This window comes from Palaemon carinicauda, chromosome 3 (genome assembly GCF_036898095.1).
Source record: "Palaemon carinicauda isolate YSFRI2023 chromosome 3, ASM3689809v2, whole genome shotgun sequence".
Taxonomy (NCBI): domain Eukaryota; kingdom Metazoa; phylum Arthropoda; class Malacostraca; order Decapoda; family Palaemonidae; genus Palaemon; species Palaemon carinicauda.
This window is the reverse complement of record NC_090727.1, coordinates 157,645,858-157,673,073: the sequence shown is the minus strand read 5'-3', so window position 1 is coordinate 157,673,073 and position 27,216 is coordinate 157,645,858. Positions and strand designations below refer to the sequence as shown.

The 27,216-nt window shown below is 45.0% G+C and overlaps 1 protein-coding gene across 1 annotated transcript; it reads left to right on the top strand.

The window, feature by feature from the left end:
- Wsck (tyrosine-protein kinase Wsck) lies at window positions 1–26,041 on the top strand. The gene is made up of 4 exons (XM_068371036.1): window positions 1–162; window positions 16,279–17,718; window positions 18,556–18,855; window positions 24,355–26,041. The coding sequence occupies exons 2-4, from the start codon at window positions 16,279–16,281 to the stop codon at window positions 24,898–24,900; spliced, it is 2,286 nt and encodes a 761-aa protein (XP_068227137.1). The 5' UTR covers window positions 1–162; the 3' UTR covers window positions 24,901–26,041.
- Window positions 26,042–27,216: the final 1,175 nt, after the last annotated feature.

Below are 27,216 nucleotides of genomic sequence, written 5' to 3'. Positions count from 1 at the left end.
TTGTTAACATGTATGCATTTTAGAGTGATTCATGTTGGCAACACTGACTGTTTAGGCCAAACACCCAAACAGGTGTGGCTGCAACATATGAGAGTTTTGTGAATTTTGTGAAGTGACGCCCGGAAATGGCAGCTATATGAATATTTATACAATAGAACAAAGGTAAGAAAGCAATTGATGTATTTTCCGTCGTAATTTAAGTTATTTTAAGTTTAAGGATATCCAAAAGATTCAAATTAGCGTATGCTGACTCCAGTGATTCAAATGTAAACAATGAATAGTAATTGCTGTCACTTTTACGGAATTTTCAGTTCCAGTAAATATTACCCTAATAGAATTATGATTGTTTTTATTTTGCCGTATTTCTACGGTAATATTGAACTGGTAGGAAAATATACCGTAGGCATAGGAACACGTATGGTTGTCTAGGCCAACTAGGTTAGGCCAGTTTGGGAAAAAGGGTTCTATATTAATAGTTTGTACCACCAATGACACTTGGTATTAAATTAGATAATTATGAATTATTAATGGGTATTAAATTAGATAATTATGAATTATTAATGGGTTACACTTAGCCCTATGCTTGTGTCAAATAGTAGAAGGTAAATGAATCATCAAAGGGGTGTATGTAGTTGTTAATGATATGCGTAACCTGTATTACTTTTGGGTGAAATGAAGTACGTAAAGATAAAGCTAACTTTACGATTAACGAAATATTATAATTTAGTGTTACCTTGCCAGCTAAGCTAAGGATATGGCAGTCAAAAGCGTTTTGTACTCCTCCTAGGCACGGCTCCTAGGTTAGGTTAGGCAGGGAACCTCAGGTTAGGTTAGGTGCTGAACCTCAGGTTAGGTTTTTGTGTTTTTCTTTTAAAATGTCATTTTGTGGTATAAGCCTTTGAAATCTCGTACCCACTCCATTCCAACCAACTACAAAGACTCCTAATTAAATTACCCAGGCGATTTCTTATTTTCTAGGGTGCAACTTGTCTGCTCAAAATAGCCGATGGTATTCTAGGGTTTGCTTAGTATTATAATTTCACTGTAGAGGTTGAATTTTTAGAGGTTAAATTTCTGCAGACTCCCACTAACCTATGTTCACATTTATACTTTCTTTGGTAAAAAATATGAAATTTTTTATTTATAGATACATTATCCACCCAAATGCACATTAAGATAAAGAAACTTATGTTAAGTAGGTAATTTTTCTAAGTTACTCGCTTATCATCACAGTGTCAAAGAGGAGTTCATGTACATTAGTATGTTTGTTCCCAGCCAACTTAACTCCTCCTCATTGCGCACTATGACAATTTTTGCCTAAATGCGCAGTGGCTCCACTTACTGACCTCGTTGCTCTAATGGAAACGCAGTACCTTCTCTGAATGCATTACTATTGGCTATTCGATTTTGTCGGTTTCTTTGGTTGATGATTAGTTTCTCCATGACCGGTATAGCGTGACAATTCAGAATGCTTTTCTCCCATTTATATGATCTTTACTTGCAAGTGGCCAATCAGAATCCAGATCTATCTTAATCCTGCCTTTTGATTGGTTTTTCTGGAAATTCGCTAAACAATAGGCTTCAGTGGTTGATTTTCATATAAAAAATTCTTAGTTCAGTCATGGCTACCATTTGTGATGGATGGGAACATATCCCACACGAAGCCATTAGACTTTAACTACTGCAATAACGAAGACAGTTTGAGATTTTACGTACAGTCAGCCCTCGAGATATTTGTGGATTGTATCTTCGCAAATTTTGTCGTTTGCGATACAAATAACCGCATAACTTATTAAATGAAAAATCACGGATTCGTGGTTTTGCAATAAGTACTCTCACATCCCGACGATTTTGAACCGACTGTGCTCCTATGCACCCAGTATGCTTCGCGACGTTTCTCTTTTCACACATCACAACCCATCTCTTGCTGACTTGGTATCAGTCTTGCATCGTTTCTCCTTGTGTGTGCGTCTCGTTTCGGTCCTTTTTGTGCAGGATCACATAGTGATGCACAAAAGGGATTTATAATACCTGTACATACACAGTGTACTTACTGTATAGTGATATTAGTATAAAATGTGATATATGTGTTATGCTACCCCACGTGCTAAACAGTTGATGGCTCAGAGAGTTGCATCATGCTTCAGACTTTGGCGAAGAACTACATAAGTAAACGGTTAGTGGTACTGGTACTTTTTCTTTTAGTTTCTATTGTATTAGAGTATTCGTTCAGTAATACTGTAATGTTATTGTTATATTAACTAATGTACAGTACTGTTTACAAATTACCATACTTTATAGTAGTAATGTAGATATAGGCTATGTGTACAGTGAGTTTCAATAATGCAAGTCTACTGTAATATATATTCAGTACTATCACTACAGTACAACTTAATTACCTTGGATAATTAAGCTGTACTGTAGTGATTGTAGTACTGAACATATATTACAGTAACGTATACAGTACTACAGTATCAACGAGTGTTGTTAGATAGGAACCACAGTGTTTTGTTGTTACTGTATGTATTACATGTATGCATAAGTGTGGTGACAACTCGTGTTATGTGTACAGTACAGTAGTTTTACCGTGTACGGTATTTAGTACACAAGTGTATATGTACTTTACAGTTACTGAAATGTATTTACTGTATTCATTGACACAATTTTTATAATGTAATAAAAATCAAGTAAAAGTAATTTTTCAATATTTAACTTAGCCGGTGATTATAATAGCTGCAACTCTGTTGCTCGACAGAAAACTCTAAGGTAAAACTCGCCAGCGATCGCTACACAGGTTGCGGGTGTGCCCAACAGCGCCATCTGTCGTCCAGATACCCAGTACTCAATGTAAACAAAGACTCAATTTTCTCTCTGTCGTGCTACCGACAAGACGTACTTACTCGCTGTTGCTAAACTGGATTTGTTTTCACAACTAATTGGTGAAGTACACTATTCTAGTTTTGAGCTTTCGCTGTGCAGGCTTTCTCTTCGCATATCCTTGAACTCTTTTTGATTACGGATTCTTTGTTGATGACTTTTTGATAGTTTTTGAATTCCCCTTTGACCAATTCAAAATGGCTGACCCTTCACAAGTCCCAAAATTTAGGAAGTGCAATGCTAGGGACTGTTCAAGGCGTCTTCCGAAGGCCTCTATCGACCCTCACACTGTTTGTTCCAATTGTCGGGATAAAACCTGTCAATTGGAAGATCGATGTGAGGAGTGCGTTGGGCTTTCGGAATTCGATTTTATCGAATTCCAAAAGTATACACGTAGGCTAGAGAGAGATAGAGTTAGGAGAAGTTCTTCTCGTTCTATTGACATTTCCTCTCCTCATGCCCCACAACCTATTCCTTCCCCTGTAGTGGTTGCTCCTAATCCCCCTTCTGGCACTCAGGAACCTTCGATGGCTGATATGATGCGTGCCATCCAAGCTCTGGGTGAGAGAGTTGAGTCCCTGGCTAGTGACCGTAATCAGCTCATGGCGGATGTGAAGGAGCTGAAGTGTAAAAGTGCAGTGGGAAGTGTTAAAGTGAGTGATATTGTTGTGGATAGTGTTGCGCTTGAGGGTTCGTCTGTTCGTGCCTGTCGTCCTCCTAGTCCGGGACCTCTTGCAAGCTCCCAAGTCCAGGGGAGAAGCAATGTCGTACGACAAATGGGTTCGAGAGGCTTTAATCAGCGAACAGACGTTCCCTCCGTGGTATCGGGTGTATCTACCCAAGATCGCCCCTGCCTAACAAAGACGAGAGAGCCCATTTATACCTCGTCTTCGGAAGGTGTTTCTCGCAAGAAACCATGGACCAAGGTCTCACGACCGTTAAAGCGCAAGTCGGTCCCTTCCGCTCAAGTCCAACGGCCCAGCTGTAGCCACTGGGTCAGTTCGGACTCGCTGCAGTCATCCGATGACTGCTCACCTCCTAAGAGAGGCAAAGCAGTACCGCTTCAGACAGTTACACCGTCTGTCGCCGCACCTGCTCCTGTAGACCCTAAGTGGTCTTTACTGCAAGACATGCAGTCTCAACTAACGTCGCTTATGCAGGACTTTCGTGCGGAGAAGGTTGCTGCCGCACCAGCTAGTGCAGCTCCTTGCCTACAACCACCCACACGATCGGTTGTGCGTCCTGGGGACGCTGAGGTAACCTTCTCACGCACTCCAGTGGAGAGAGTTCCGCCACCCATGCGTTCCAGTGTGATCTGCCAGCCGCATGTTGACGTTCAGCGACGCACGGAGGTATCCGTTGACGTTCGTGAGGTTCAACAACCGTCAGAGTTGTTTTGTTTTGACGCGGTGCGTCAACCTCCGCAACCCAGTGTGGTTGCCACTGCTCACCCACATCAGTCTAGACAGTCTGGAGTAGACGCTGTGCGTCCCCGCGCTGCTATGGTTGTTGCCAGCTCACAGACTGGGCAGCAGTTCCATGACGTTGCGTCCGGCTCAGTCACGCATGCACCCGTGCGACCGGACTCAGCTAACCAGCCGTTACCCACTCCGTTGCCGTTCCCTCATCAGTTCTCGGATGAGGGACTTTCTGATGATGATGGTGCTGCACACGTAGATGAACCGCATTCAGAACTGGACGAGCCTAAGTCTACGCAACCCTCTTTGGACTTTAGGAAAGTTTTGGCCCTGTTCAAAGAGATGTTTCCGGACCAGTTTGTGTCTGTGGCTCCGCGTTCTCCTCCAGAGTTTGTGTTAGGCATGCCGTCAACCTCTCCTGCCTTTACTAGACTCGTCCTCGCACGCTCGTCCAAGAGAGCTTTGCGGGTGATAGGAGAATGGCTGCAGTCCAAAGAGAGTTTAGGGAAGACAGCTTTTACGTTTCCCCCTGCTAGACTCTCTTCTAGATCGAGCGTCTGGTATGCCACGGGAGAAGTTCTCGGCTTGGGAGTTCCTGCCTCTGCCCAGGGCGACTTCTCAAGCCTTGTAGACTCTCCCCGCCGCCTAGCCATGAGACGCTCAAAGATATGTTGGTCATCTTCGGACCTGGACCACCTTTTGAAAGGTATCTTTAGAGCCTTCGAGGTTTTTAACTTCCTAGACTAGTGTCTAGGAGCTCTAAGCAGAAAGATCTCTCCGACGGAGAAGGAGACTTCCTTGCTCATTATGTCCTGCATGGACAAGGCCGTACGTGATGGGTCTAATGAGCTTGCTGCATCTTTTGTGTCCGGAGTCCTTAAGAAGCGTGAGAACCTATGCTCTTTCCTTTCAGCTGGAGTTACACCATGCCAGAGATCCGAACTTCTGTTTGCTCCTCTTTCCAAGTGCCTTTTTCCAGAGGACCTGATTAAGGAGATTGCCGCTTCTTTGATACAGAAGGATACTCACGATCTTGTTGCGTCCTCTGCTCGCAAAGCCACCCCTTTGCCTACCTTGTCAGCTAGACCAAGGATGGACACTCCAGCGTCCCGTTTTATTCCGCCCTTTCGTGGCAGAGCCTCCAGCAGAGGAGGTGCTCGTGCCGAAGGGAGACGTGGAAAGAAGAAAGGAACCAAGTCCTTTAAGGGCAGAGTCTGACTGCCACCTTCTTCAGACAGCAGTGGGAGCCAGACTCAAGAACTTCTGGCAGACCTGGGAAAAGAGAGGCGCAGATGCACAATCTGTGAAGTTGCTCAGAGAGGGGTACAAGATCCCGTTTGTACGAAAACCCCCTCTAGCAACGTCTCCCATCGATCTCTCTCCCAGGTACAGAGAGGAAGACAAGAGACGAGCATTGAAACAGGAAGTGTCTCTCTTACTAGAGAAGGGAGCAGTAGTCAAAGTCCTGGACCATCAAACCCCGGGATTCTACAACCGTCTCTTCTTGGTGTCAAAGAAGACAGGAGGGTGGAGGCCGGTGCTAGACGTCAGTGCGCTGAATGTCTTTGTCACAAAGCAGACGTTCTCCATGGAGACCACAAAGTCGGTTCTAGCAGCGGTCAGAAGGGAAGACTGGATGGTCTCGTTAGACCTAAGGGACGCCTACTTCCACGTCCCCATCCACCCGGACTCCCAACCTTTTCTGAGATTCGTTTTCGAAAAGGTTGTCTACCAGTTTCAAGCCCTGTGCTTTGGCCTAAGCACAGCTCCTCTTGTGTTTACGAGGCTGATGAGGAATGTAGCCAAATTCCTTCATTTAGCGGACATCCGAGCCTCCCTCTATTTGGACGACTGGCTTCTCAGAGCTTCTTCCAGTCGTCGCTGTCTGAAGGATCTAAAGTGGACTCTAGATCTGACCAAGGAATTGGGTCTCCTTGTCAATATGGAAAAGTCTCAAGTGGTCCCATCCCAAACTATTGTGTATTTAGGGATGGAGATTCACAGTCTAGCTTTTCGGGCTTTTCCGTCGGCCCCCAGAACAAGCCAAGCCCAGTTATGCATCCAGAACATGCTGAAGAAGGAACGATGTTCAGTCAGAAAGTGGATGAGTCTGATAGGGACGCTATCATCCCTGGAACAGTTCGTGTCATTAGGAAGACTACACCTCCGTCCTCTTCAATATCACCTAGCATTTCACTGGAAAAAGGACAAGACGCTAGAAGCGGTCTCGATCCCCATTTCCGAGAAGATGAAGTCTTGCCTGTCATGGTGGAAGGACAGTATCAGCCTCAGAGAGGGTCTGCCCCTGGCTGTTCAGACTCCCAACCACGTTCTCTTCTCGGACGCATCGGACGTAGGCTGGGGCGCGACTTTAGACGGTCGGGAATGCTCGGGAATATGGAACTCGAGTCAAAGGACAATGCATATCAACTGCAAGGAGCTACTGGCAGTACATCTGGCCTTGAAAAGCTTCAGGTCTCTCCTTCAAGGCAAAGTGGTGGAGGTGAACTCGGACAACACCACTGCTTTGGCGTACATCTCCAAGCAAGGAGGGACCCACTCACTGACGTTGTACGAGATCGCAAGGGACCTTCTCACCTGGTCAAAAGGTCTAAACATATCGCTAGTAACGAGGTTCATCCAAGGCAACTTGAATGTCATGGCAGATTGCCTCAGTCGGAAGGGACAAATAATTCCAACAGAATGGACCCTCCACAAGGATGTATGCAAGAGACTTTGGGCCACCTGGGGCCAGCCAACCATAGATCTCTTCGCAACCTCGATGACCAAGAGGCTCCCGATATATTGCTCACCAATCCCGGACCCAGCAGCAATTCATATAGATGCCTTTCTCCTAGATTGGTCACATCTAGATCTATATGCATTCCCTCCGTTCTAGATTGTCAACAAGGTACTGCAGAAGTTCGCCTCTCACGAAGGGACAAGGTTGACGCTAGTTGCTCCCCTCTGGCCCGCGAGAGAATGGTTCACCGAGGTACTTCGATGGCTAGTAGACGTTCCCAGAACGCTTCCTCTAAGGGTGGACCTTCTACGTCAGCCACACGTAAAGAAGGTACACCAAGGCCTCCACGCTCTTTGTCTGACTGCCTTCAGACTATCGAAAGACTCTCGAGAGCTAGAGGCTTTTCGAAGGAGGCAGCCAGAGCGATTGCTAGAGCAAGGAGAACATCCACCCTTAGAGTCTACCAATCGAAGTGGGAAGTCTTCCGAAACTGGTGCAAGTCAGTATCTGTATCCTCGACCAGTACCTCTGTAACTCAAATAGCTGACTTCCTCTTATACCTGAGGAAAGAACGATCTCTTTCAGCTCCCACTATCAAGGGTTACAGAAGCATGTTGGCATCAGTCTTCCGTCACAGAGGCTTAGATCTTTCCAACAATAAAGATCTACAGGACCTCCTTGAGTCTTTTGAGACCACGAAGGAGCGTCGTTTGGTTACACCTGTTTGGAATTTAGACGTGGTACTAAGATTCCTCATGTCAGACAGGTTCGAGCCGCTACAATCAGCCTCCCTGAAAGATCTCACCTTAAAGACTCTTTTCCTGGTATGCTTAGCCACAGCTAAAAGAGTCAGTGAGATTCATGCCTTCAGCAAGAACATCGGATTTTCATCTGAAACGGCTACATGTTCTCTACAACTTGGTTTTCTAGCCAAAAACGAGCTGCCTTCTCGACCTTGGCCGAAATCGTTCGATATTCCAAGCTTATCGAATATGGTTGGAAATGAACTAGAAAGAGTCTTATGCCCTGTGAGAGCTCTTAAGTTCTATTTAAAACGAACTAAACCTTTACGAGGCCTGTCTGAAGCTTTATGGTGTTCAGTTAAGAAACCATCTTTGCCTATGTCAAAGAATGCTTTATCCTATTTTATCAGACTGTTAATACGAGAAGCTCATTCCCATCTGAGTGAGGAAGACCAAGCTTTGCTGAAGGTAAGGACACACGAAGTTAGAGCTGTCGCAACTTCCGTGGCCTTTAAACAAAATAGATCTCTGCGAAGTATAATGGACGCAACCTATTGGAGAAGCAAGTCAGTGTTCGCGTCTTTTTATCTTAAGGATGTCCAGTCTCTTTACGAGGACTGCTACACTCTGGGACCATTCATAGCAGCGAGTGCAGTAGTGGGTGAGGGTTCAACCACTACAATTCCCTAATTCCATAACCTTTTTAATCTTTCTCTTGAAATGTTTTTTATTGTTGTTTTTGGGTTGTCCGGAAGGCTAAGAAGCCTTTCGCATCCTGGTTGATTTGGCGGGTGGTCAAAGTCATTTCTTGAGAAGCGCCTAGATTAGGGGTTTTGATGAGGTCCTGTTGTATGGGTTGCAACCCTTGATACTTCAGATCCTAGGGGTCGATCAGCATCCTAAGAGGATAGCGAGGCTCCGTAAGGAAGACGTACTTAAAAAGGCAGAGTAATTGTTCAAGTCGACTTCCTTACCAGGTACCTATTTATTTTATTTTTGTTATTTTGATAACTTCTAAAATGAAATAAAAACTCTTAGCTCATAATAATGTAAACATATATTGCTGGTCTCTACCCACCCCCCTGGGTGTGAATCAGCTATTATAATCACCGGCTAAGTTAAATATTGAAAAATGTTATTTTGATAATAAAATAAATTTTTGAATATACTTACCCGGTGATTATAAATTAAAGGACCCTCCCTTCCTCCCCAATAGAGACGCAGTGGAACGAGGAGAAAATTGAGTCTTTGTTTACATTGAGTACTGGGTATCTGGACGACAGATGGCGCTGTTGGGCACACCCGCAACCTGTGTAGCGATCGCTGGCGAGTTTTACCTTAGAGTTTTCTGTCGAGCAACAGAGTTGCAGCTATTATAATCACCGGGTAAGTATATTCAAAAATTTATTTTATTATCAAAATAACATATTAGGCAGTACAATGTGTTAGGTGACTGCAGTTGGCAATGAGTTTATAGGTTAGGAGTTAACCCACCCTAGGGCAGCATATGTTCACGGATTTTCACTTTTCGTGCCTGTCTCCGTCACGTAATCCTCGCAAAGAAAGATGGCTGACTATAACCATGGAGTACTTCCATCATTAATAGAAAGTGTCCAATGTGTTCCAAGCCTTGCACTTTACGCACAAATCGACACAACTGTACTAGCAGTGTCACGGTATAGTTAGAAACGCCAGACTAGGAAGCGTGTCCAGTTCATTTTCTCTGTGAGCAATTACAAGGGTTAGTTTGGTGGGTGTGTGTCATTTGGGGCTCTGATCCAGAGGTAGATAAGAGAATCCAGACTTTAATGTATTAATATAGATGGGTTATTTGAATCACAGCATCATCTTTATGGACCGGGCATTTTGTATCAGTAGGATATGAAAGATTTATAGTTGAATTTTCTTTCATGCAGTTATGAGTGTTACCACAATTACAGAATTTCATTATCCATGTCAACTTATAATGTTTTTTTTTTTTCAATATTTAACTTAGCCGGTGATTATAATAGCTGCAACTCTGTTGCTCGACAGAAAACTCTAAGGTAAAACTCGCCAGCGATCGCTACACAGGTTGCGGGTGTGCCCAACAGCGCCATCTGTCGTCCAGATACCCAGTACTCAATGTAAACAAAGACTCAATTTTCTCTCTGTCGTGCTACCGACAAGACGTACTTACTTGCTGTTGCTAAACTGGATTTGTTTTCACAACTAATTGGTGAAGTACACTATTCTAGTTTTGAGCTTTCGCTGTGCAGGCTTTCTCTTCGCATATCCTTGAACTCTTTTTGATTACGGATTCTTTGTTGATGACTTTTTGATAGTTTTTGAATTCCCCTTTGACCAATTCAAAATGGCTGACCCTTCACAAGTCCCAAAATTTAGGAAGTGCAATGCTAGGGACTGTTCAAGGCGTCTTCCGAAGGCCTCTATCGACCCTCACACTGTTTGTTCCAATTGTCGGGATAAAACCTGTCAATTGGAAGATCGATGTGAGGAGTGCGTTGGGCTTTCGGAATTCGATTTTATCGAATTCCAAAAGTATACACGTAGGCTAGAGAGAGATAGAGTTAGGAGAAGTTCCTCTCGTTCTATTGACATTTCCTCTCCTCATGCCCCACAACCTATTCCTTCCCCTGTAGTGGTTGCTCCTAATCCCCCTTCTGGCACTCAGGAACCTTCGATGGCTGATATGATGCGTGCCATCCAAGCTCTGGGTGAGAGAGTTGAGTCCCTGGCTAGTGACCGTAATCAGCTCATGGCGGATGTGAAGGAGCTGAAGTGTAAAAGTGCAGTGGGAAGTGTTAAAGTGAGTGATAGTGTTGTGGATAGTGTTGCGCTTGAGGGTTCGTCTGTTCGTGCCTGTCGTCCTCCTAGTCCGGGACCTCTTGCAAGCTCCCAAGTCCAGGGGAGAAGCAATGTCGTACGACAAATGGGTTCGAGAGGCTTTAATCAGCGAACAGACGTTCCCTCCGTGGTATCGGGCGTATCTACCCAAGATCGCCCCTGCCTAACAAAGACGAGAGAGCCCATTTATACCTCGTCTTCGGAAGGTGTTTCTCGCAAGAAACCATGGACCAAGGTCTCACGACCGTTAAAGCGCAAGTCGGTCCCTTCCGCTCAAGTCCAACGGCCCAGCTGTAGCCACTGGGTCAGTTCGGACTCGCTGCAGTCATCCGATGACTGCTCACCTCCTAAGAGAGGCAAAGCGGTACCGCTTCAGACAGTTACACCGTCTGTCGCCGCACCTGCTCCTGTAGACCCTAAGTGGTCTTTACTGCAAGACATGCAGTCTCAACTAACGTCGCTTATGCAGGACTTTCGTGCGGAGAAGGTTGCTGCCGCACCAGCTAGTGCAGCTCCTTGCCTACAACCACCCACACAATCGGTTGTGCGTCCTGGGGACGCTGAGGTAACCTTCTCACGCACTCCAGTGGAGAGAGTTCCGCCACCCATGCGTTCCAGTGTGATCTGCCAGCCGCATGTTGACGTTCAGCGACGCACGGAGGTATCCGTTGACGTTCGTGAGGTTCAACAACCGTCAGAGTTGTTTTGTTTTGACGCGGTGCGTCAACCTCCGCAACCCAGTGTGGTTGCCACTGCTCACCCACATCAGTCTAGACAGTCTGGAGTAGACGCTGTGCGTCCCCGCGCTGCTATGGTTGTTGCCAGCTCACAGACTGGGCAGCAGTTCCATGACGTTGCGTCCGGCTCAGTCACGCATGCACCCGTGCGACCGGACTCAGCTAACCAGCCGTTACCCACTCCGTTGCCGTTCCCTCATCAGTTCTCGGATGAGGGACTTTCTGATGATGATGGTGCTGCACACGTAGATGAACCGCATTCAGAACTGGACGAGCCTAAGTCTACGCAACCCTCTTTGGACTTTAGGAAAGTTTTGGCCCTGTTCAAAGAGATGTTTCCGGACCAGTTTGTGTCTGTGGCTCCGCGTTCTCCTCCAGAGTTTGTGTTAGGCATGCCGTCAACCTCTCCTGCCTTTACTAGACTCGTCCTCGCACGCTCGTCCAAGAGAGCTTTGCGGGTGATAGGAGAATGGCTGCAGTCCAAAAAGAGTTTAGGGAAGACAGCTTTTACGTTTCCCCCTGCTAGACTCTCTTCTAGATCGAGCGTCTGGTATGCCACGGGAGAAGTTCTCGGCTTGGGAGTTCCTGCCTCTGCCCAGGGCGACTTCTCAAGCCTTGTAGACTCTCCCCGCCGCCTAGCCATGAGACGCTCAAAGATATGTTGGTCATCTTCGGACCTGGACCACCTTTTGAAAGGTATCTTTAGAGCCTTCGAGGTTTTTAACTTCCTAGACTGGTGTCTAGGAGCTCTAAGCAGAAAGATCTCTCCGACGGAGAAGGAGACTTCCTTGCTCATTATGTCCTGCATGGACAAGGCCGTACGTGATGGGTCTAATGAGCTTGCTGCATCTTTTGTGTCCGGAGTCCTTAAGAAGCGTGAGAACCTATGCTCTTTCCTTTCAGCTGGAGTTACACCATGCCAGAGATCCGAACTTCTGTTTGCTCCTCTTTCCAAGTGCCTTTTTCCAGAGGACCTGATTAAGGAGATTGCCGCTTCTTTGATACAGAAGGATACTCACGATCTTGTTGCGTCCTCTGCTCGCAAAGCCACCCCTTTGCCTACCTTGTCAGCTAGACCAAGGATGGACACTCCAGCGTCCCGTTTTATTCCGCCCTTTCGTGGCAGAGCCTCCAGCAGAGGAGGTGCTCGTGCCGAAGGGAGACGTGGAAAGAAGAAAGGAACCAAGTCCTTTAAGGGCAGAGTCTGACTGCCACCTTCTTCAGACAGCAGTGGGAGCCAGACTCAAGAACTTCTGGCAGACCTGGGAAAAGAGAGGCGCAGATGCACAATCTGTGAAGTTGCTCAGAGAGGGGTACAAGATCCCGTTTGTACGAAAACCCCCTCTAGCAACGTCTCCCATCGATCTCTCTCCCAGGTACAGAGAGGAAGACAAGAGACGAGCATTGAAACAGGAAGTGTTTCTCTTACTAGAGAAGGGAGCGGTAGTCAAAGTCCTGGACCATCAAACCCCGGGATTCTACAACCGTCTCTTCTTGGTGTCAAAGAAGACAGGAGGGTGGAGGCCGGTGCTAGACGTCAGTGCGCTGAATGTCTTTGTCACAAAGCAGACGTTCTCCATGGAGACCACAAAGTCGGTTCTAGCAGCGGTCAGAAGGGAAGACTGGATGGTCTCGTTAGACCTAAGGGACGCCTACTTCCACGTCCCCATCCACCCGGACTCCCAACCTTTTCTGAGATTCGTTTTCGAAAAGGTTGTCTACCAGTTTCAAGCCCTGTGCTTTGGCCTAAGCACAGCTCCTCTTGTGTTTACGAGGCTGATGAGGAATGTAGCCAAATTCCTTCATTTAGCGGACATCCGAGCCTCCCTCTATTTGGACGACTGGCTTCTCAGAGCTTCTTCCAGTCGTCGCTGTCTGAAGGATCTAAAGTGGACTCTAGATCTGACCAAGGAATTGGGTCTCCTTGTCAATATGGAAAAGTCTCAAGTGGTCCCATCCCAAACTATTGTGTATTTAGGGATGGAGATTCACAGTCTAGCTTTTCGGGCTTTTCTGTCGGCCCCCAGAACAAGCCAAGCCCAGTTATGCATCCAGAACATGCTGAAGAAGGAACGATGTTCAGTCAGAAAGTGGATGAGTCTGATAGGGACGCTATCATCCCTGGAACAGTTCGTGTCATTAGGAAGACTACACCTCCGTCCTCTTCAATATCACCTAGCATTTCACTGGAAAAAGGACAAGACGCTAGAAGCGGTCTCGATCCCCATTTCCGAGAAGATGAAGTCTTGCCTGTCATGGTGGAAGGACAGTATCAGCCTCAGAGAGGGTCTGCCCCTGGCTGTTCAGACTCCCAACCACGTTCTCTTCTCGGACGCATCGGACGTAGGCTGGGGCGCGACTTTAGACGGTCGGGAATGCTCGGGAATATGGAACTCGAGTCAAAGGACAATGCATATCAACTGCAAGGAGCTACTGGCAGTACATCTGGCCTTGAAAAGCTTCAGGTCTCTCCTTCAAGGCAAAGTGGTGGAGGTGAACTCGGACAACACCACTGCTTTGGCGTACATCTCCAAGCAAGGAGGGACCCACTCACTGACGTTGTACGAGATCGCAAGGGACCTTCTCACCTGGTCAAAAGGTCTAAACATATCGCTAGTAACGAGGTTCATCCAAGGCAACTTGAATGTCATGGCAGATTGCCTCAGTCGGAAGGGACAAATAATTCCAACAGAATGGACCCTCCACAAGGATGTATGCAAGAGACTTTGGGCCACCTGGGGCCAGCCAACCATAGATCTCTTCGCAACCTCGATGACCAAGAGGCTCCCGATATATTGCTCACCAATCCCGGACCCAGCAGCAATTCATATAGATGCCTTTCTCCTAGATTGCATTCTATATGCATTCCCTCCGTTCAAGATTGTCAACAAGGTACTGCAGAAGTTCGCCTCTCACGAAGGGACAAGGTTGACGCTAGTTGCTCCCCTCTGGCCCGCGAGAGAATGGTTCACCGAGGTACTTCGATGGCTAGTAGACGTTCCCAGAACGCTTCCTCTAAGGGTGGACCTTCTACGTCAGCCACACGTAAAGAAGGTACACCAAGGCCTCCACGCTCTTTGTCTGACTGCCTTCAGACTATCGAAAGACTCTCGAGAGCTAGAGGCTTTTCGAAGGAGGCAGCCAGAGCGATTGCTAGAGCAAGGAGAACATCCACCCTTAGAGTCTACCAATCGAAGTGGGAAGTCTTCCGAAACTGGTGCAAGTCAGTATCTGTATCCTCGACCAGTACCTCTGTAACTCAAATAGCTGACTTCCTCTTATACCTGAGGAAAGAACGATCTCTTTCAGCTCCCACTATCAAGGGTTACAGAAGCATGTTGGCATCAGTCTTCCGTCACAGAGGCTTAGATCTTTCCAACAATAAAGATCTACAGGACCTCCTTGAGTCTTTTGAGACCACGAAGGAGCGTCGTTTGGTTACACCTGTTTGGAATTTAGACGTGGTACTAAGATTCCTCATATCAGACAGGTTCGAGCCGCTACAATCAGCCTCCCTGAAAGATCTCACCTTAAAGACTCTTTTCCTGGTATCCTTAGCCACAGCTAAAAGAGTCGGTGAGATTCATGCCTTCAGCAAGAACATCGGATTTTCATCTGAAACGGCTACATGTTCTCTACAACTTGGTTTTCTAGCCAAAAATGAGCTGCCTTCTCGACCTTGGCCGAAATCGTTCGATATTCCAAGCTTATCGAATATGGTTGGAAATGAACTAGAAAGAGTCTTATGCCCTGTGAGAGCTCTTAAGTTCTATTTAAAACGAACTAAACCTTTACGAGGCCTGTCTGAAGCTTTATGGTGTTCAGTTAAGAAACCATCTTTGCCTATGTCAAAGAATGCTTTATCCTATTTTATCAGACTGTTAATACGAGAAGCTCATTCCCATCTGAGTGAGGAAGACCAAGCTTTGCTGAAGGTAAGGACACACGAAGTTAGAGCTGTCGCAACTTCCGTGGCCTTTAAACAAAATAGATCTCTGCGAAGTATAATGGACGCAACCTATTGGAGAAGCAAGTCAGTGTTCGCGTCTTTTTATCTTAAGGATGTCCAGTCTCTTTACGAGGACTGCTACACTCTGGGACCATTCGTAGCAGCGAGTGCAGTAGTGGGTGAGGGCTCAACCACTACAATTCCCTAATTCCATAACCTTTTTAATCTTTCTCTTGAAATGTTTTTTATTGTTTTTTTTGGGTTGTCCGGAAGGCTAAGAAGCCTTTCGCACCCTGGTTGATTTGGCGGGTGGTCAAAGTCATTTCTTGAGAAGCGCCTAGATTAGGGGTTTTGATGAGGTCCTGTTGTATGGGTTGCAACCCTTGATACTTCAGATCCTAGAGGTCGATCAGCATCCTAAGAGGATCGCGAGGCTCCGTAAGGAAGACGTACTTAAAAAGGCAGAGTAATTGTTCAAGTCGACTTCCTTACCAGGTACCTATTTATTTTATTTTTGTTATTTTGATAACTTCTAAAATGAAATAAAAACTCTTAGCTCATAATAATGTAAACATATATTGCTGGTCTCTACCCACCCCCCTGGGTGTGAATCAGCTATTATAATCACCGGCTAAGTTAAATATTGAAAAATGTTATTTTGATAATAAAATAAATTTTTGAATATACTTACCCGGTGATTATAAATTAAAGGACCCTCCCTTCCTCCCCAATAGAGACGCAGTGGAACGAGGAGAAAATTGAGTCTTTGTTTACATTGAGTACTGGGTATCTGGACGACAGATGGCGCTGTTGGGCACACCCGCAACCTGTGTAGCGATCGCTGGCGAGTTTTACCTTAGAGTTTTCTGTCGAGCAACAGAGTTGCAGCTATTATAATCACCGGGTAAGTATATTCAAAAATTTATTTTATTATCAAAATAACATTTTTTTTGGTGTTTTTCAGATGACACTCATATTCACCTTGACAGCTGCAGTTGTGTTGTCATGTTGGTGCTTCACAATATCAGCCATAGACATACTGGAAGTGGGATGTTTTACAAAAGATAGTGAGTCTGTAGTATACATGTATCATTCTACCAGTGCTGCCAGTGCTGGTAGCGTGGAGCTTTGTTCCGAAGAATGCAAAGCCAAGACAATGAATTACGCAGCTTTATCTAATGGCGTTGATTGTTTTTGTACTAATGCAATTGCTGGTAACCCTTCTAATCTTTGCAGAACACCATGCAAAGCCAATGCCACTCAGATTTGTGGTGGTACCGATGTCTTGAGCTACTATGAAACAGGTCTTGGGATATTTGGTCCACCAGTATCATTGACACAGGTAGCTAGTAAGCCCTCCAGCTTGCATATTAATTGGGAGCCCCCTGCTACAAGGTTATCAGACATTCAAGAGTACCTTGTGACAGCTACGCCACTGTTTACTTACAGTGAAAGTGATCCAGCAATAACTATGAAGTGGGTATTTTCAGCCCAAACAAGAACTGCTTGGTTGTACGGTGTCATGCCTGGAACAAAGTATGAGATTGCTATTAGAGCAACTGCTGACAATGGAAAGGTTCTGGGACATCCACTCAAGCGAGAGATGTGGACGAAAGTAGGAAAGCCTGAAACTCCTGCCATACCACAAATCTTGAGTCGAACACCCACCACAATAACAGTGCAGCTTGAATCGGTGTCCCCAACTTCTGGGCCCATCACAACCTACCAAGTAGTTGTTGTAGACGAGACAGTTCATGTTGAATTGCAGCCCCTCTCTCTGGGGGATTATTATTCTGCTAATAAGGAGAGAATTCCATTCTACATAGCAGGTGAATTTACTCCTGATGATTTTATGAGCACATTTATTGTTGGCGATGGAAAGATATATGGGAAATATTACAATGCTCCTCTGCATGAGGGTGTTGATTATCATATTTTACTTGGTGTTACAAGTACCATAAATGAAACTCAGTCAGCATATTCCACCTCCAACCACGAACAGCATGAAAACACTTTGGATGAAGATGAGACGCTGAAGTTGAAAGAAAGCCCTCAGATGAGACAGCAGCTAGAAAATCACAGGAAAATGATTCTCGGTTTGTCCATTGCTATAGGGCTCTTCGGATTCCTGTTGGTTGTATCCATTGTTGTTTATGTCATGCTGAGGGTCATGGTCAAGAAGAATCGCCGTAGATCATCAGAAAACCAGGAGCTGGCCATTAATGCTCAGCACCCTAACCTAGATTCTGAGAATGGGTATGCTGTGGCCGCGCATTACGTTGATGAAGAAACACCGCCATCGGATCATTATAGGCAGCTGAAAGAGAGAGTTTGGATCATACCTCATCAAGGTCTCACCATAGTTGGTGATATTGGCATTGGGAAATTTGGTGATGTTAAAAAGGTAAGCAAGTACACTATAGATATGTAGCAGTATTATGCAGTACTGTAATACCCCGCTCTATGTTGTTAACTGGTTCCAAGAGACCCGACATAGGTCTGATTTTTGTTAAGGGACTTGTATTTTCCCTTAACAAATACTTAATACGAAAAAGTTCTTATAACCTGCAATCATTTTATAAAAACCAGATACTTAGCATTAATAAGCTTCTAGTACTGTACAGCACAGCATTTGATCCTTATTTTACGACATAGAAACTGGCGTGAGGTCAAGAAATGTGACGTACTGTAACATGAATTTTATTTTTGTATCCCTTAGGACGATCAACGTAATGTTAGAACAAACGTACAGTACAGGGTATGTCAAACCAACTTAAAGATGGGTATTACTGTAATTGTGCTTGATTATAAGACTTTTAAGATCCATTTCAATTTTCTGTAACAATGATCTGGGTTTCTGGTCTTAGGGTTTTATAATATATGCATGGTACCAGAATTAATTTTGCATAATACAAAAATTTAAATGTTGGCTGTCAGTAGTTCTTATAGAAAATGCTAAGCTACCAGTATTGAGGTCACATAGAGTAAAATGTCACTCACTTTGTTCCATGCCTCTACTTCTTGAAGACATAACAGCCATGTTAACCATACAATTAGTATTTTGATTTCAGTAGAATAGTACACTATTAAATTTTAAGAATTGATGGTCGAGCTCTATTCCAAATTGAAGACCTTCCTATATTAATGTAAGTTGGATTGGTTTTAAAATGGGATAGAAATTTAAATAGGGTACACATTTGATGCAAATAGGCTATGTCAATTTGTCATTTTCAAATTTCAGGGAGTAGTCTCAAATAAAGGGCAACAAACAGACGTCCTGATTCACCGCATCCCAGACGATACGCTCGATGGAAGCAGAAAGACTAAAATGCTCCGTGAATTTGATGCACATATTCGAATTGCCTCGCACCCACATGTTATTTCACTCTTTGGTCTAATGGAGGAGCTTAATGTTATATCAGTGGCCTTTGAGTATGAAAAGTCCATGCTTAAGACCCAGTTGGTTGAAAGTAGGGCTGTCCAACATTACCCGGTTTATGCCGAGAAGAACCGAAGATTTTCAACTTTACCAGAAAGTCAGGCAAGTTTTTCTTATGTGCTTCATCTAAATTTTTATTTTTCCATTTCATTCTTGGCATTTGTATAGCTCCAGAACAAAAGAATATTTGTTCCTAAACAAATACAAACTTTCGCTCTTTACTGTAGATATGTTGGTCCAGCGTAGCGGGAAACTATCCGTAAACTTTTTACGTTCGGTAAATAACCCACTGCTGTTTCAGATGTGCTGTCTCCCATAAAAACTTGTTTCTAGACTTGGCCGTAAACTCATTTTTTTCTTTTTCTTTTGCAGGTGTGTCTGATCTTATTTGAGGGCTGGTAATAAGCCCTTTTGCCCTGTCATTGACAGTCCCCCTTCTGGGACCTTTATGCCTGCTTGGGAGACAGGATCCTCATTCCCTTTGCCTTGTGTGCAGATGACACTCCTGCCCTCGGGCTTCTTCCTCCGAAGAGTGTCGGGAGTGGTTATCCTCCCAGTGGGATCGGTATGGTAGGCGATGAAAGAAGTCTTAAAAAGAATTCTTCTCCTGGGGGTTGTTCTCAGGGCTACTTGTCCGCTCCCCTGCTGACTCAGCTCGTTCGGTCTCCTCTGGAGGACGAACAATTAAGAGTGATGACTGCTTGACCCCTAGACAACCCTCGGGTATGGAGGGACCCGTCACTTCCCCTAGCAAAATGATGGTTTCCACGGCTATGCGTCAACTTGGCTTTCCTTGCGGATTTTGGGTTACCTCTGAAGAATAGTTCTTGGAAGTGCTGAAGCTTGGGGCATAGTGGGAGCGCACATCTACCTCCTCAGGAGTTGGCCAAGGCCTTCAGCGCTAAACCATCTGGAGTGGTGTTTCCTCCAGAAGCGTCCTCCGCAACTTCTCGCTCACTTGAGGAGTTGTTGGCAGGGATTTCCCTAGAGGCCCAGATAGGCATGCGATCCTCCGTAATGAACGTGCCAGCTGAACTTGTTTAGCATGGCTTGCGCATTCAGCAACCTGAGCTTGCTCAGCATGCTGAGGTCCCTCAACAGGAGAAACACTGTTCCTCCACCTTCTGTGATAGGTTGCCCTTCTCAGCGGCGTGAAAGGGCTTCCTCTCTTGAGTGGTCCACACCCCTCGAGTACCTCGCAAGCCGGCATTAGACTCTTCTATACTTCGCTTCAGCTCTTTGGAATAACCTGATTGTGGTGACTTTCGACTGTTTGCAGTCTCACCCTCTCGCTATCATGCCCCTAGGGCACAACGAGACCTGACGAGTCTCACGTGGCATGATCCTTTGGGTCATTACCTCAGCCTTGTATCCCTTAAGGAATTGACCCTGCTTATTCTGACGTTCGTGAGTGCTATCAGCGAATGTTCACTGACAAGCCCCTTCAACCTTGTTTGCTTCCTTACGAGTATGTACCTCCTCTTGTAGGAGTATCCAAGGCAGCTTATCAACCTCCTGCAGGTTCTCTGACAAGTGCTTGTGCCTCTGTACAGACTGTTACGGCTCATGTATGACCAGGCCCCAGTTGGGCGGGATAATCTAGTTCGTTGTTGCGCACTCGCCTATGACTGGTGAGGTGGGTGGGTGAGCTGCTCCTGCTGACGAAAGTCTGCACGCTTCTCTGGCTGCGCGTGCTACCCTGGTAACACGCGTACTTCAGTTCTCTCGCCAAGAGAGGCAACTGCTTGTCATCGTCATGTTAACGAATACTACCCTGTTGGGGTTCCTTCGACAGTCCCTTTGTTCGCGAAGAGCGGCCATGATTCCAAGAACTCATTAAAGCTGTGAAATAAGCGGTTAGCAAACCAGTTTCACCTCCACTGTCACTGGCCTCATTTAGGCCAACTTCTATTTATCTTGTGGTTTCGTGATCTCCTGGGACTTCCGATCCACCTGTAGATCCAAGGCTTAGGAGGCATGCTCCTCCTCCTGCTTTGTCTTGTGCCGCTTCTCCTCTCGAGCATTCATCCAGGTACCAGAGATACCTAGATTCTAAGGCTTCCCATCCCGGCCAAAACAGGTTATCATCCCGGTTAAACCAACTAAAAGGAGGAGAGCACACAGGCAAGAGACGCTTCCTACACCAAATACCTATAATCCGAGGACAAGCAGGGGTTTGAGATCTACAGAAAATTACCGACTGTCCTCAATAAAGTTTGTGACAACCGAACCAGCTTCTCCACTCTCAGAACTTCCATCACTTCTGGCGGATCCTCAAGCCTCACGTTCCGTGTAAGTGCCTCGGAAGGAGATTCCCCCTCTCCTTGCTTCCTTGGCCAAGATCCAGGATTGAAAAGACAAATAATCTTCCTAAGAACAGTGCCTCGAAAGGTTTCGAGGCTTCAAGTCAGCAGCAGGATGTTCTTGGTTTAGTTCCAGCCTCGGTGTTACCTGCGGTTTGCAGAACTTCCCTTCTAGGTCTCAGGCCCCTGCAAGGGATCCCGTTAACGAATCTAACCCAGCTTTGGCTCCTATGGGTGTAAGCTTAAGTCTGGATGAGTTGAAAGAGAACGTTTCAGACCACTCTGACTGTGTGCTGCCAATAACTATTAGTCCTGAAGCTACAGTGTTACAGCAAAGCGAGTTGGACCACTCCTTCATGTAGGGGTAAGTAAGGTCAAGAGTTTGAGCAATCCTTTCTATATCTTCCCAGAGGGGAAAGACACGGTCCTGGACTTTTTCTGCCAGGCCCTCAGAACTAGCAAGACCAGGATTGAGTTGGCCTTTTCTTTTTCTGCCAGGCCCCCCAGAACCAGCAAGACCAGGATTTAGTTTCCTTGGTCCAGGATGGTGAAGGAGCCAGGAAGAAGGTCTTCTCCCAAGTTGCTGGGACACTCTCTGAGAGCAGAGAATTCATCATGTCTACTTCCTCCTTCGTTTATATGGCAAAGGAAGCACTACGAAATCCTGGAAAAGGATCCCTTGCCTTTGCCTTTAGATCTGGCAATTCTGGCTATTACCTACAATGTCACCCTGAACAAGTTGGCAACACTACAGGTGATGTTCATGGCAGCAGAGGCGCCGAACATGTAATGGGGTGCAAAGCCTTCTTTGCAAGCCGCTTCATGGATAGACTGATGTTTTGCTTTAGTAGGCTTACAGGAATGAGGGCTGTTGAATTCCTTGCCCGTGATCTGGCCAACCAGTGGACGAACTGAATCTTGAGAAGCCGTGACTTTGTCATCTCAAGATTCCAGAGGCAGGGTGCTAAAGAGAGGTACTCAAGTTACGCAACTCATTGGAGGAGGGTTCTTGTAGAGAAGGCCTTTGAAGGGTGGGGAGTGGACATCGACATCTCTGCCCAGAACAGGTTTTGTGTTGCAAATCTATTCAAGATGAAGACAGCAAATATGATAAGACAGGCTGTCAAACTGAGAGACTTCATGATAAGATGTGTACTTCAAGATCCCAATCCATTTGACATTAAGGAAGTGCCTAGGATACATCCTTCATGAGAAAATATACCATTTCAAGTTGTTGTGCTTGGGCCTGTCAACAGCACCCCAAGTGTTCACTCTAGTTTCAACCTGGGCTTACGCCAACGATATTCATCTATTGCGTTACCTAGACGATGCACCTTCTACTCTCGCCAGAGGAGGAACTCTCCGAGGAGGTCCCGTCGAAGGAAGAAGGAGAACGCTTGTCTCTCTTCTTTTTGGGAGGTTTTCCGTACCTCGAGGATGACCGCGAACGGTTCCTCTTGTGCCCCCTGCGCCTTCTCCTTTCGCCATAGGAGGAACTCTTTGAGGCGGTCCCGTCGGAGGAAGAAGGAGAACGCTTTTGGCTCTTCTTTTTGGGAGGTTTGCCATACCGTGGCGCCACTGACCCATCCTACCCCACCACTGGGGTTGCTGACCCGACTGAGGGAGACGGCTCGGGGTGGGTGCATTGCACTCCTAGGTCTCCTTCGTCCCAAGGCTGCTCGTCGTCTCTCGGCGAACTTCTTGGGGTCCTGGGCGCGGCGGAACAACATCAGAAGAGCCCGTCACACAGCGCTCACGATAGGGATCGCACGCTCCCGATGACGGACCTGCAACGACACACAGAGAAGGTAGTTCGGTTACCGGGGTTACGGCCGGAACCGCTACCAAGGGGGGCACCTCCACACCACGAGTTTGCGACACAAACTCATTCATGGAGGGGTTACCCACAAGGCGCAAGTGCGACCACAAGGACAATAATTGGGGATCCGCCACAGGGGCCTCACCCGACGGAACAACGGGCTCAACAATCGGTTGAGTCCCGGCAACAGACTCACCTACGTCCCCGCCATGAACGGGGACTGGGGATGACCTTGGGGACTTCACCTATACCGGGGTTGTCCTAACCGAGGACGACTCCTTCTTGGCCTCCTTCTTCATTCCGACTAACTTCCATTGCCAGTCGGGCCAATCGACGCATTCAAGGCAAGTAGCATCCTTCGCACACCTTTGTCCCCGACACGTGGAACAAAGGGTATGAGGATCAACTTCTTCCTTAGACAAGAAAGCGCCACACGCTTTCTCCGCCGAAGGCCCAGGGCAACGACGGTGAGCCTCCATCACAGAGCAACGATACACACACAGGGGAAGAAAGGACACAGGAAAGCACAAGGGAACACAGGGAACACGAGGAGACCACGCGGTAAACACGAGGTCAAGGTCAGAGCGGGAGCGAGGTTGAGACAAGTGAACGTTACAACCGACCAGCGAGAACTGAGAACCTAAGGTCGAGATAGCGCTCGGGTCGGCAGATGGGCATTGTGGGGGGTGGGATTTGAATAATTTTGGTCGGAGCGTAGTGGTTTTACCAGTCCTCCTAAGAAAGTAGTTTGAGGTAAGTATCGTTATGAAAAATAGAAATTACTTTATATTTCTGATATCCATAGTAAAGGACTCGGGTTTGTATGGTTAGGAAAAATACAAATTACTAATAAATTTGTCATATTTACCTGATACTGATTAGGGATCCCCCCCCAGTCCAGTTGACTGTGAAGAAGTTAGTAGGAGTTGAAAAGTAAGAAAGAAAGAAAGGGAAGCATGAATGGAGGTAAGTACTGTAGAAGGCTAAGGTACCTCATATCTTACAGCTTTGGATAAAGGCCTAAAAATATAAGGCAAAGTTTGTTTGATGTTAATGCAACAATGATGTGCAGGAAATCACTCTTCATTTTATTCAAGGTTTTCAACTGGTTTAAATTGCTTTCAAATGGGGACATGAAATAAGATTAGTTTTCCACAAGGAATATATTACTTTATTACTTTAGAACTAGAACAGTACTGTTCTTTAGAGTACTCTTGTATCATTTTAAATTATTGCATTTACAGTTGCATTAGAAAGTGTTAATAACATAGCAGGTTAAAGAATGTTTGAGAGCAAAGAGTAGGGGCTACGGCATGACTCCTTGCTGTGACCTAAGTTGGAGATTTGTGTCCTGTCTGCAATCTTAGGAAATTTGGAAGGAATGAATTATGCAACTATATTCTTATTCAGCTTAATTGAGATGTAATATTTTGTGTAATTATGTTTGAAAAGTTTCCTGATTATTCTCATCTTTTCCAGGCCCTCGATATCTTGGTTGGGATTACTCGAGGTATGAATCATCTGTCGTCCCTGGGAATAGTACACAGTCAGTTATGTGCCAGAAATGTTGTGCTTGTTGATGGTGCACGGCCAAAGCTTACAGGTTTTGGCCTCCTTCATTACCACAACGATTTGTATGTACCTGACTACAGAAGGTGGCATTCTGTTGAAACTCTGCGAACCAAGGTCTCTGCACCCAAGAGTGACGTCTGGTCATTTGGATGCTTGATGTGGGAAGTTGTCACTCTCGGAGGAACCCCTTATGGTGATGTACGAACAGATGAAGTGCCAGGAAGAGTTTTACGTGGGTTGAGATTGCCCCAGCCCCAGTATGTTGGAGATGAGCTTTATCAAATAATGTTAGACTGCTGGCAAATGGACCTTGATGAGCGGCCTACGTTCACCGACTTGGAAAACACCCTAAGTAGCCTTGCAAATGATGATGTCACTCCTCCTCTTCTTTTCTCACTCTACCAATCATTCCAGTATGAGCAGTATGCTCCCCATTATGAGTTTGTGGATTGATAATAGAGCTTTCTCCTTTTGTGGTCATATTAATTTGTGATCTTATGCTTAAATGTAAGCATGGCTATTTCTTAAATTGCTGGATGTACAAATATATTTCCAAGTAATAGAGAGCTCAAATTAATTATAGAGAGTATTGTTTGGTATATATGAAAGTCTAGTGACTAAAAGAGTGAGTGTGTATGGATCCCTATGATACATGAGTACTGAGGTAACGTAGGATTTTCTGGGATGTTTTGCAAGTGCAGTACGTTTGATGTTCAGCTAACATTGCTGAAGACCTAAACATTTTGATTGTGATGAATTTTTTGTCTTCTTATTCTCTTTTATTATGTCATTTAAAAAGAAATCAGTCATATGGAGAATTTGTAGCTAGTTGTCAGAAAAATTTAACAAATTGAATTTTGTGTATTTTATAGATTTTTCCAGTTTGATGCAGCAATAGTTCCAACTAATTTTCTTGCTGCGTGTTTGATCGTTTGAGAATATAAATTACGTAATATTCACAGGTGTCAAAATGACTCGTGCAATAGTTAGCATGTCAGTTTATTGTGAACATTGTGCCAACAGACAAGTATTGAAGCGCACAAGTTTTTTCTTGCACTATAGTTGTTTGAGGTTATCAGTTGTCACTGATAGAAATTGAGTGTTTTATTTAATGACGTAATCATGTCAGAATGATAAATTTTCTTGTGATACAAATGCTTCCAGGTTGTGAAAGACATTCCTTTCATCTTTTGTATTTATGGTTTTATATTTGTTACAAAGGTTAGAGGTACATTTTAATGATAAACCTTTACAACTGTATGCTTTTATTTTATGTAATCTATCTTAGCTACAAGAATTGTAATTTCTTGGGTTATAGCGATTCACTGAAATAACTGTGCAATATTTATTCGGCAAATTAGAAGTTCAGTAGAATGTTGGCTATGTAATGTTTTATTTTGTTGAGGTTTGGATGCTATTCCTCATCATGTAAGATCAATGTCAGTGGTATTAATGTTTGTTTTCAGTGAATAATGTAATGTTTAATTTACTGCATACGAGTGTCCTCAAGTAGTCACAAAAATAATTGTCGAGATGATTTCCTTAATGTTTAACTATGTTGACTGTTCCTAATCAAATATAAGGCCTCAAAATTTACACTTACTTTAGATGCTGGTGTACTATTGAGTTGATCTTTCAGAATATACAAGTACAGTATGTAACTGCTGATAGAGTATAGGTTCCATAGTTTAAGCTGAACCAGATGTGGATTGAAATGCTGTTTGTCCATTGATAATGAGCTATTCTTCTGTTGTTATTTATCTCAAGGGGTAGATGAATCTTCACAATAGTTGTAGGTTATGGGTATCCTTGAGTGCCTTTTATCTTATAATTTTGTGTCCATTTATAGTCCGTACTTTCTTCAGTTCTAGCAGACCTTGGAGGAACTCTACTGAGTGTCATTGCTTATGGATGCATGACAAGCAGAAGACGGGAAATTACTGCATCCATAAGTGTTTTACATATTCACTACCAAGTCCTATTTTCATAGCTATCAACCTTTCCTATTACACCTGCTTGGTTGTACTACATTCAAGCAATTTCTTGACTCCACTACAACTTATCTTTTGATATGACAGTTGTACAGTATTATATACTAAATTAGTACACTTGGTATTACTAGATTAAATGCCATCACAGCCCCTTGATAATTTCCTACCATTCTCAGTAGTATCCATTTTTATGCTCAGTACCAAGGATGGGAAAGCCCACTTTTAGTCCTTCTCAATATGCCATTCAGTTTTCTTGTAAGCGAATTATTATATACATAAAAATAATTTCAAATACTCTAGTTCAAGGACCATTGGTAAACAAAGCTTACATGAAGCTATTCCCAGGAGGTTGTTAGTCATGGGGCTAGCTCAGTGATGACCAACCATATAGGCTAATTATCTATCTATCTACCATGGCACTTCCCCCATATTTGTGAGGTAGCCGACATCCAAGAAGAAATAAAAGGGAATTTTTTTCTCATTATTCTTCCTTGCCTGACGAGGGACTTCGCCAAGTTTGGTTGGTTCTGCTAGGGTGCCACAGCCCACCCTCACCCGTCTTCCACCACAAATGAGTTCATATACTGACTCATACTTCCGCTACCTTAGTGGTCACCCTACGAAGGCTATCAGAACTGGGTCACAATTACTGTACTCTCCATTCATTTCTATTTCTAGCATGTTCTTTTGCCTGACATCTATCCAAGGGTACTTGGAATCTCCTATCTTGTATATTTGTTACTGAGAGAGATTGAAGAAGAGGAAGTTAGTCTATTTG

What these genes read in the sequence shown, in the direction of transcription:
- Wsck (XM_068371036.1), top strand. Translation starts at nt 16,279, where the DNA reads ATGACACTCATATTCACCTTGACAGCTGCAGTTGTGTTGTCATGTTGG. An exon ending in AATTTGGTGATGTTAAAAAG is followed by an intron (nt 17,719 to 18,555) that starts GTAAGCAAGTAC and finishes TTCAAATTTCAG; the next exon opens with GGAGTAGTCTCAAATAAAGG. An exon ending in CAACTTTACCAGAAAGTCAG is followed by an intron (nt 18,856 to 24,354) that starts GCAAGTTTTTCT and finishes CATCTTTTCCAG; the next exon opens with GCCCTCGATATCTTGGTTGG.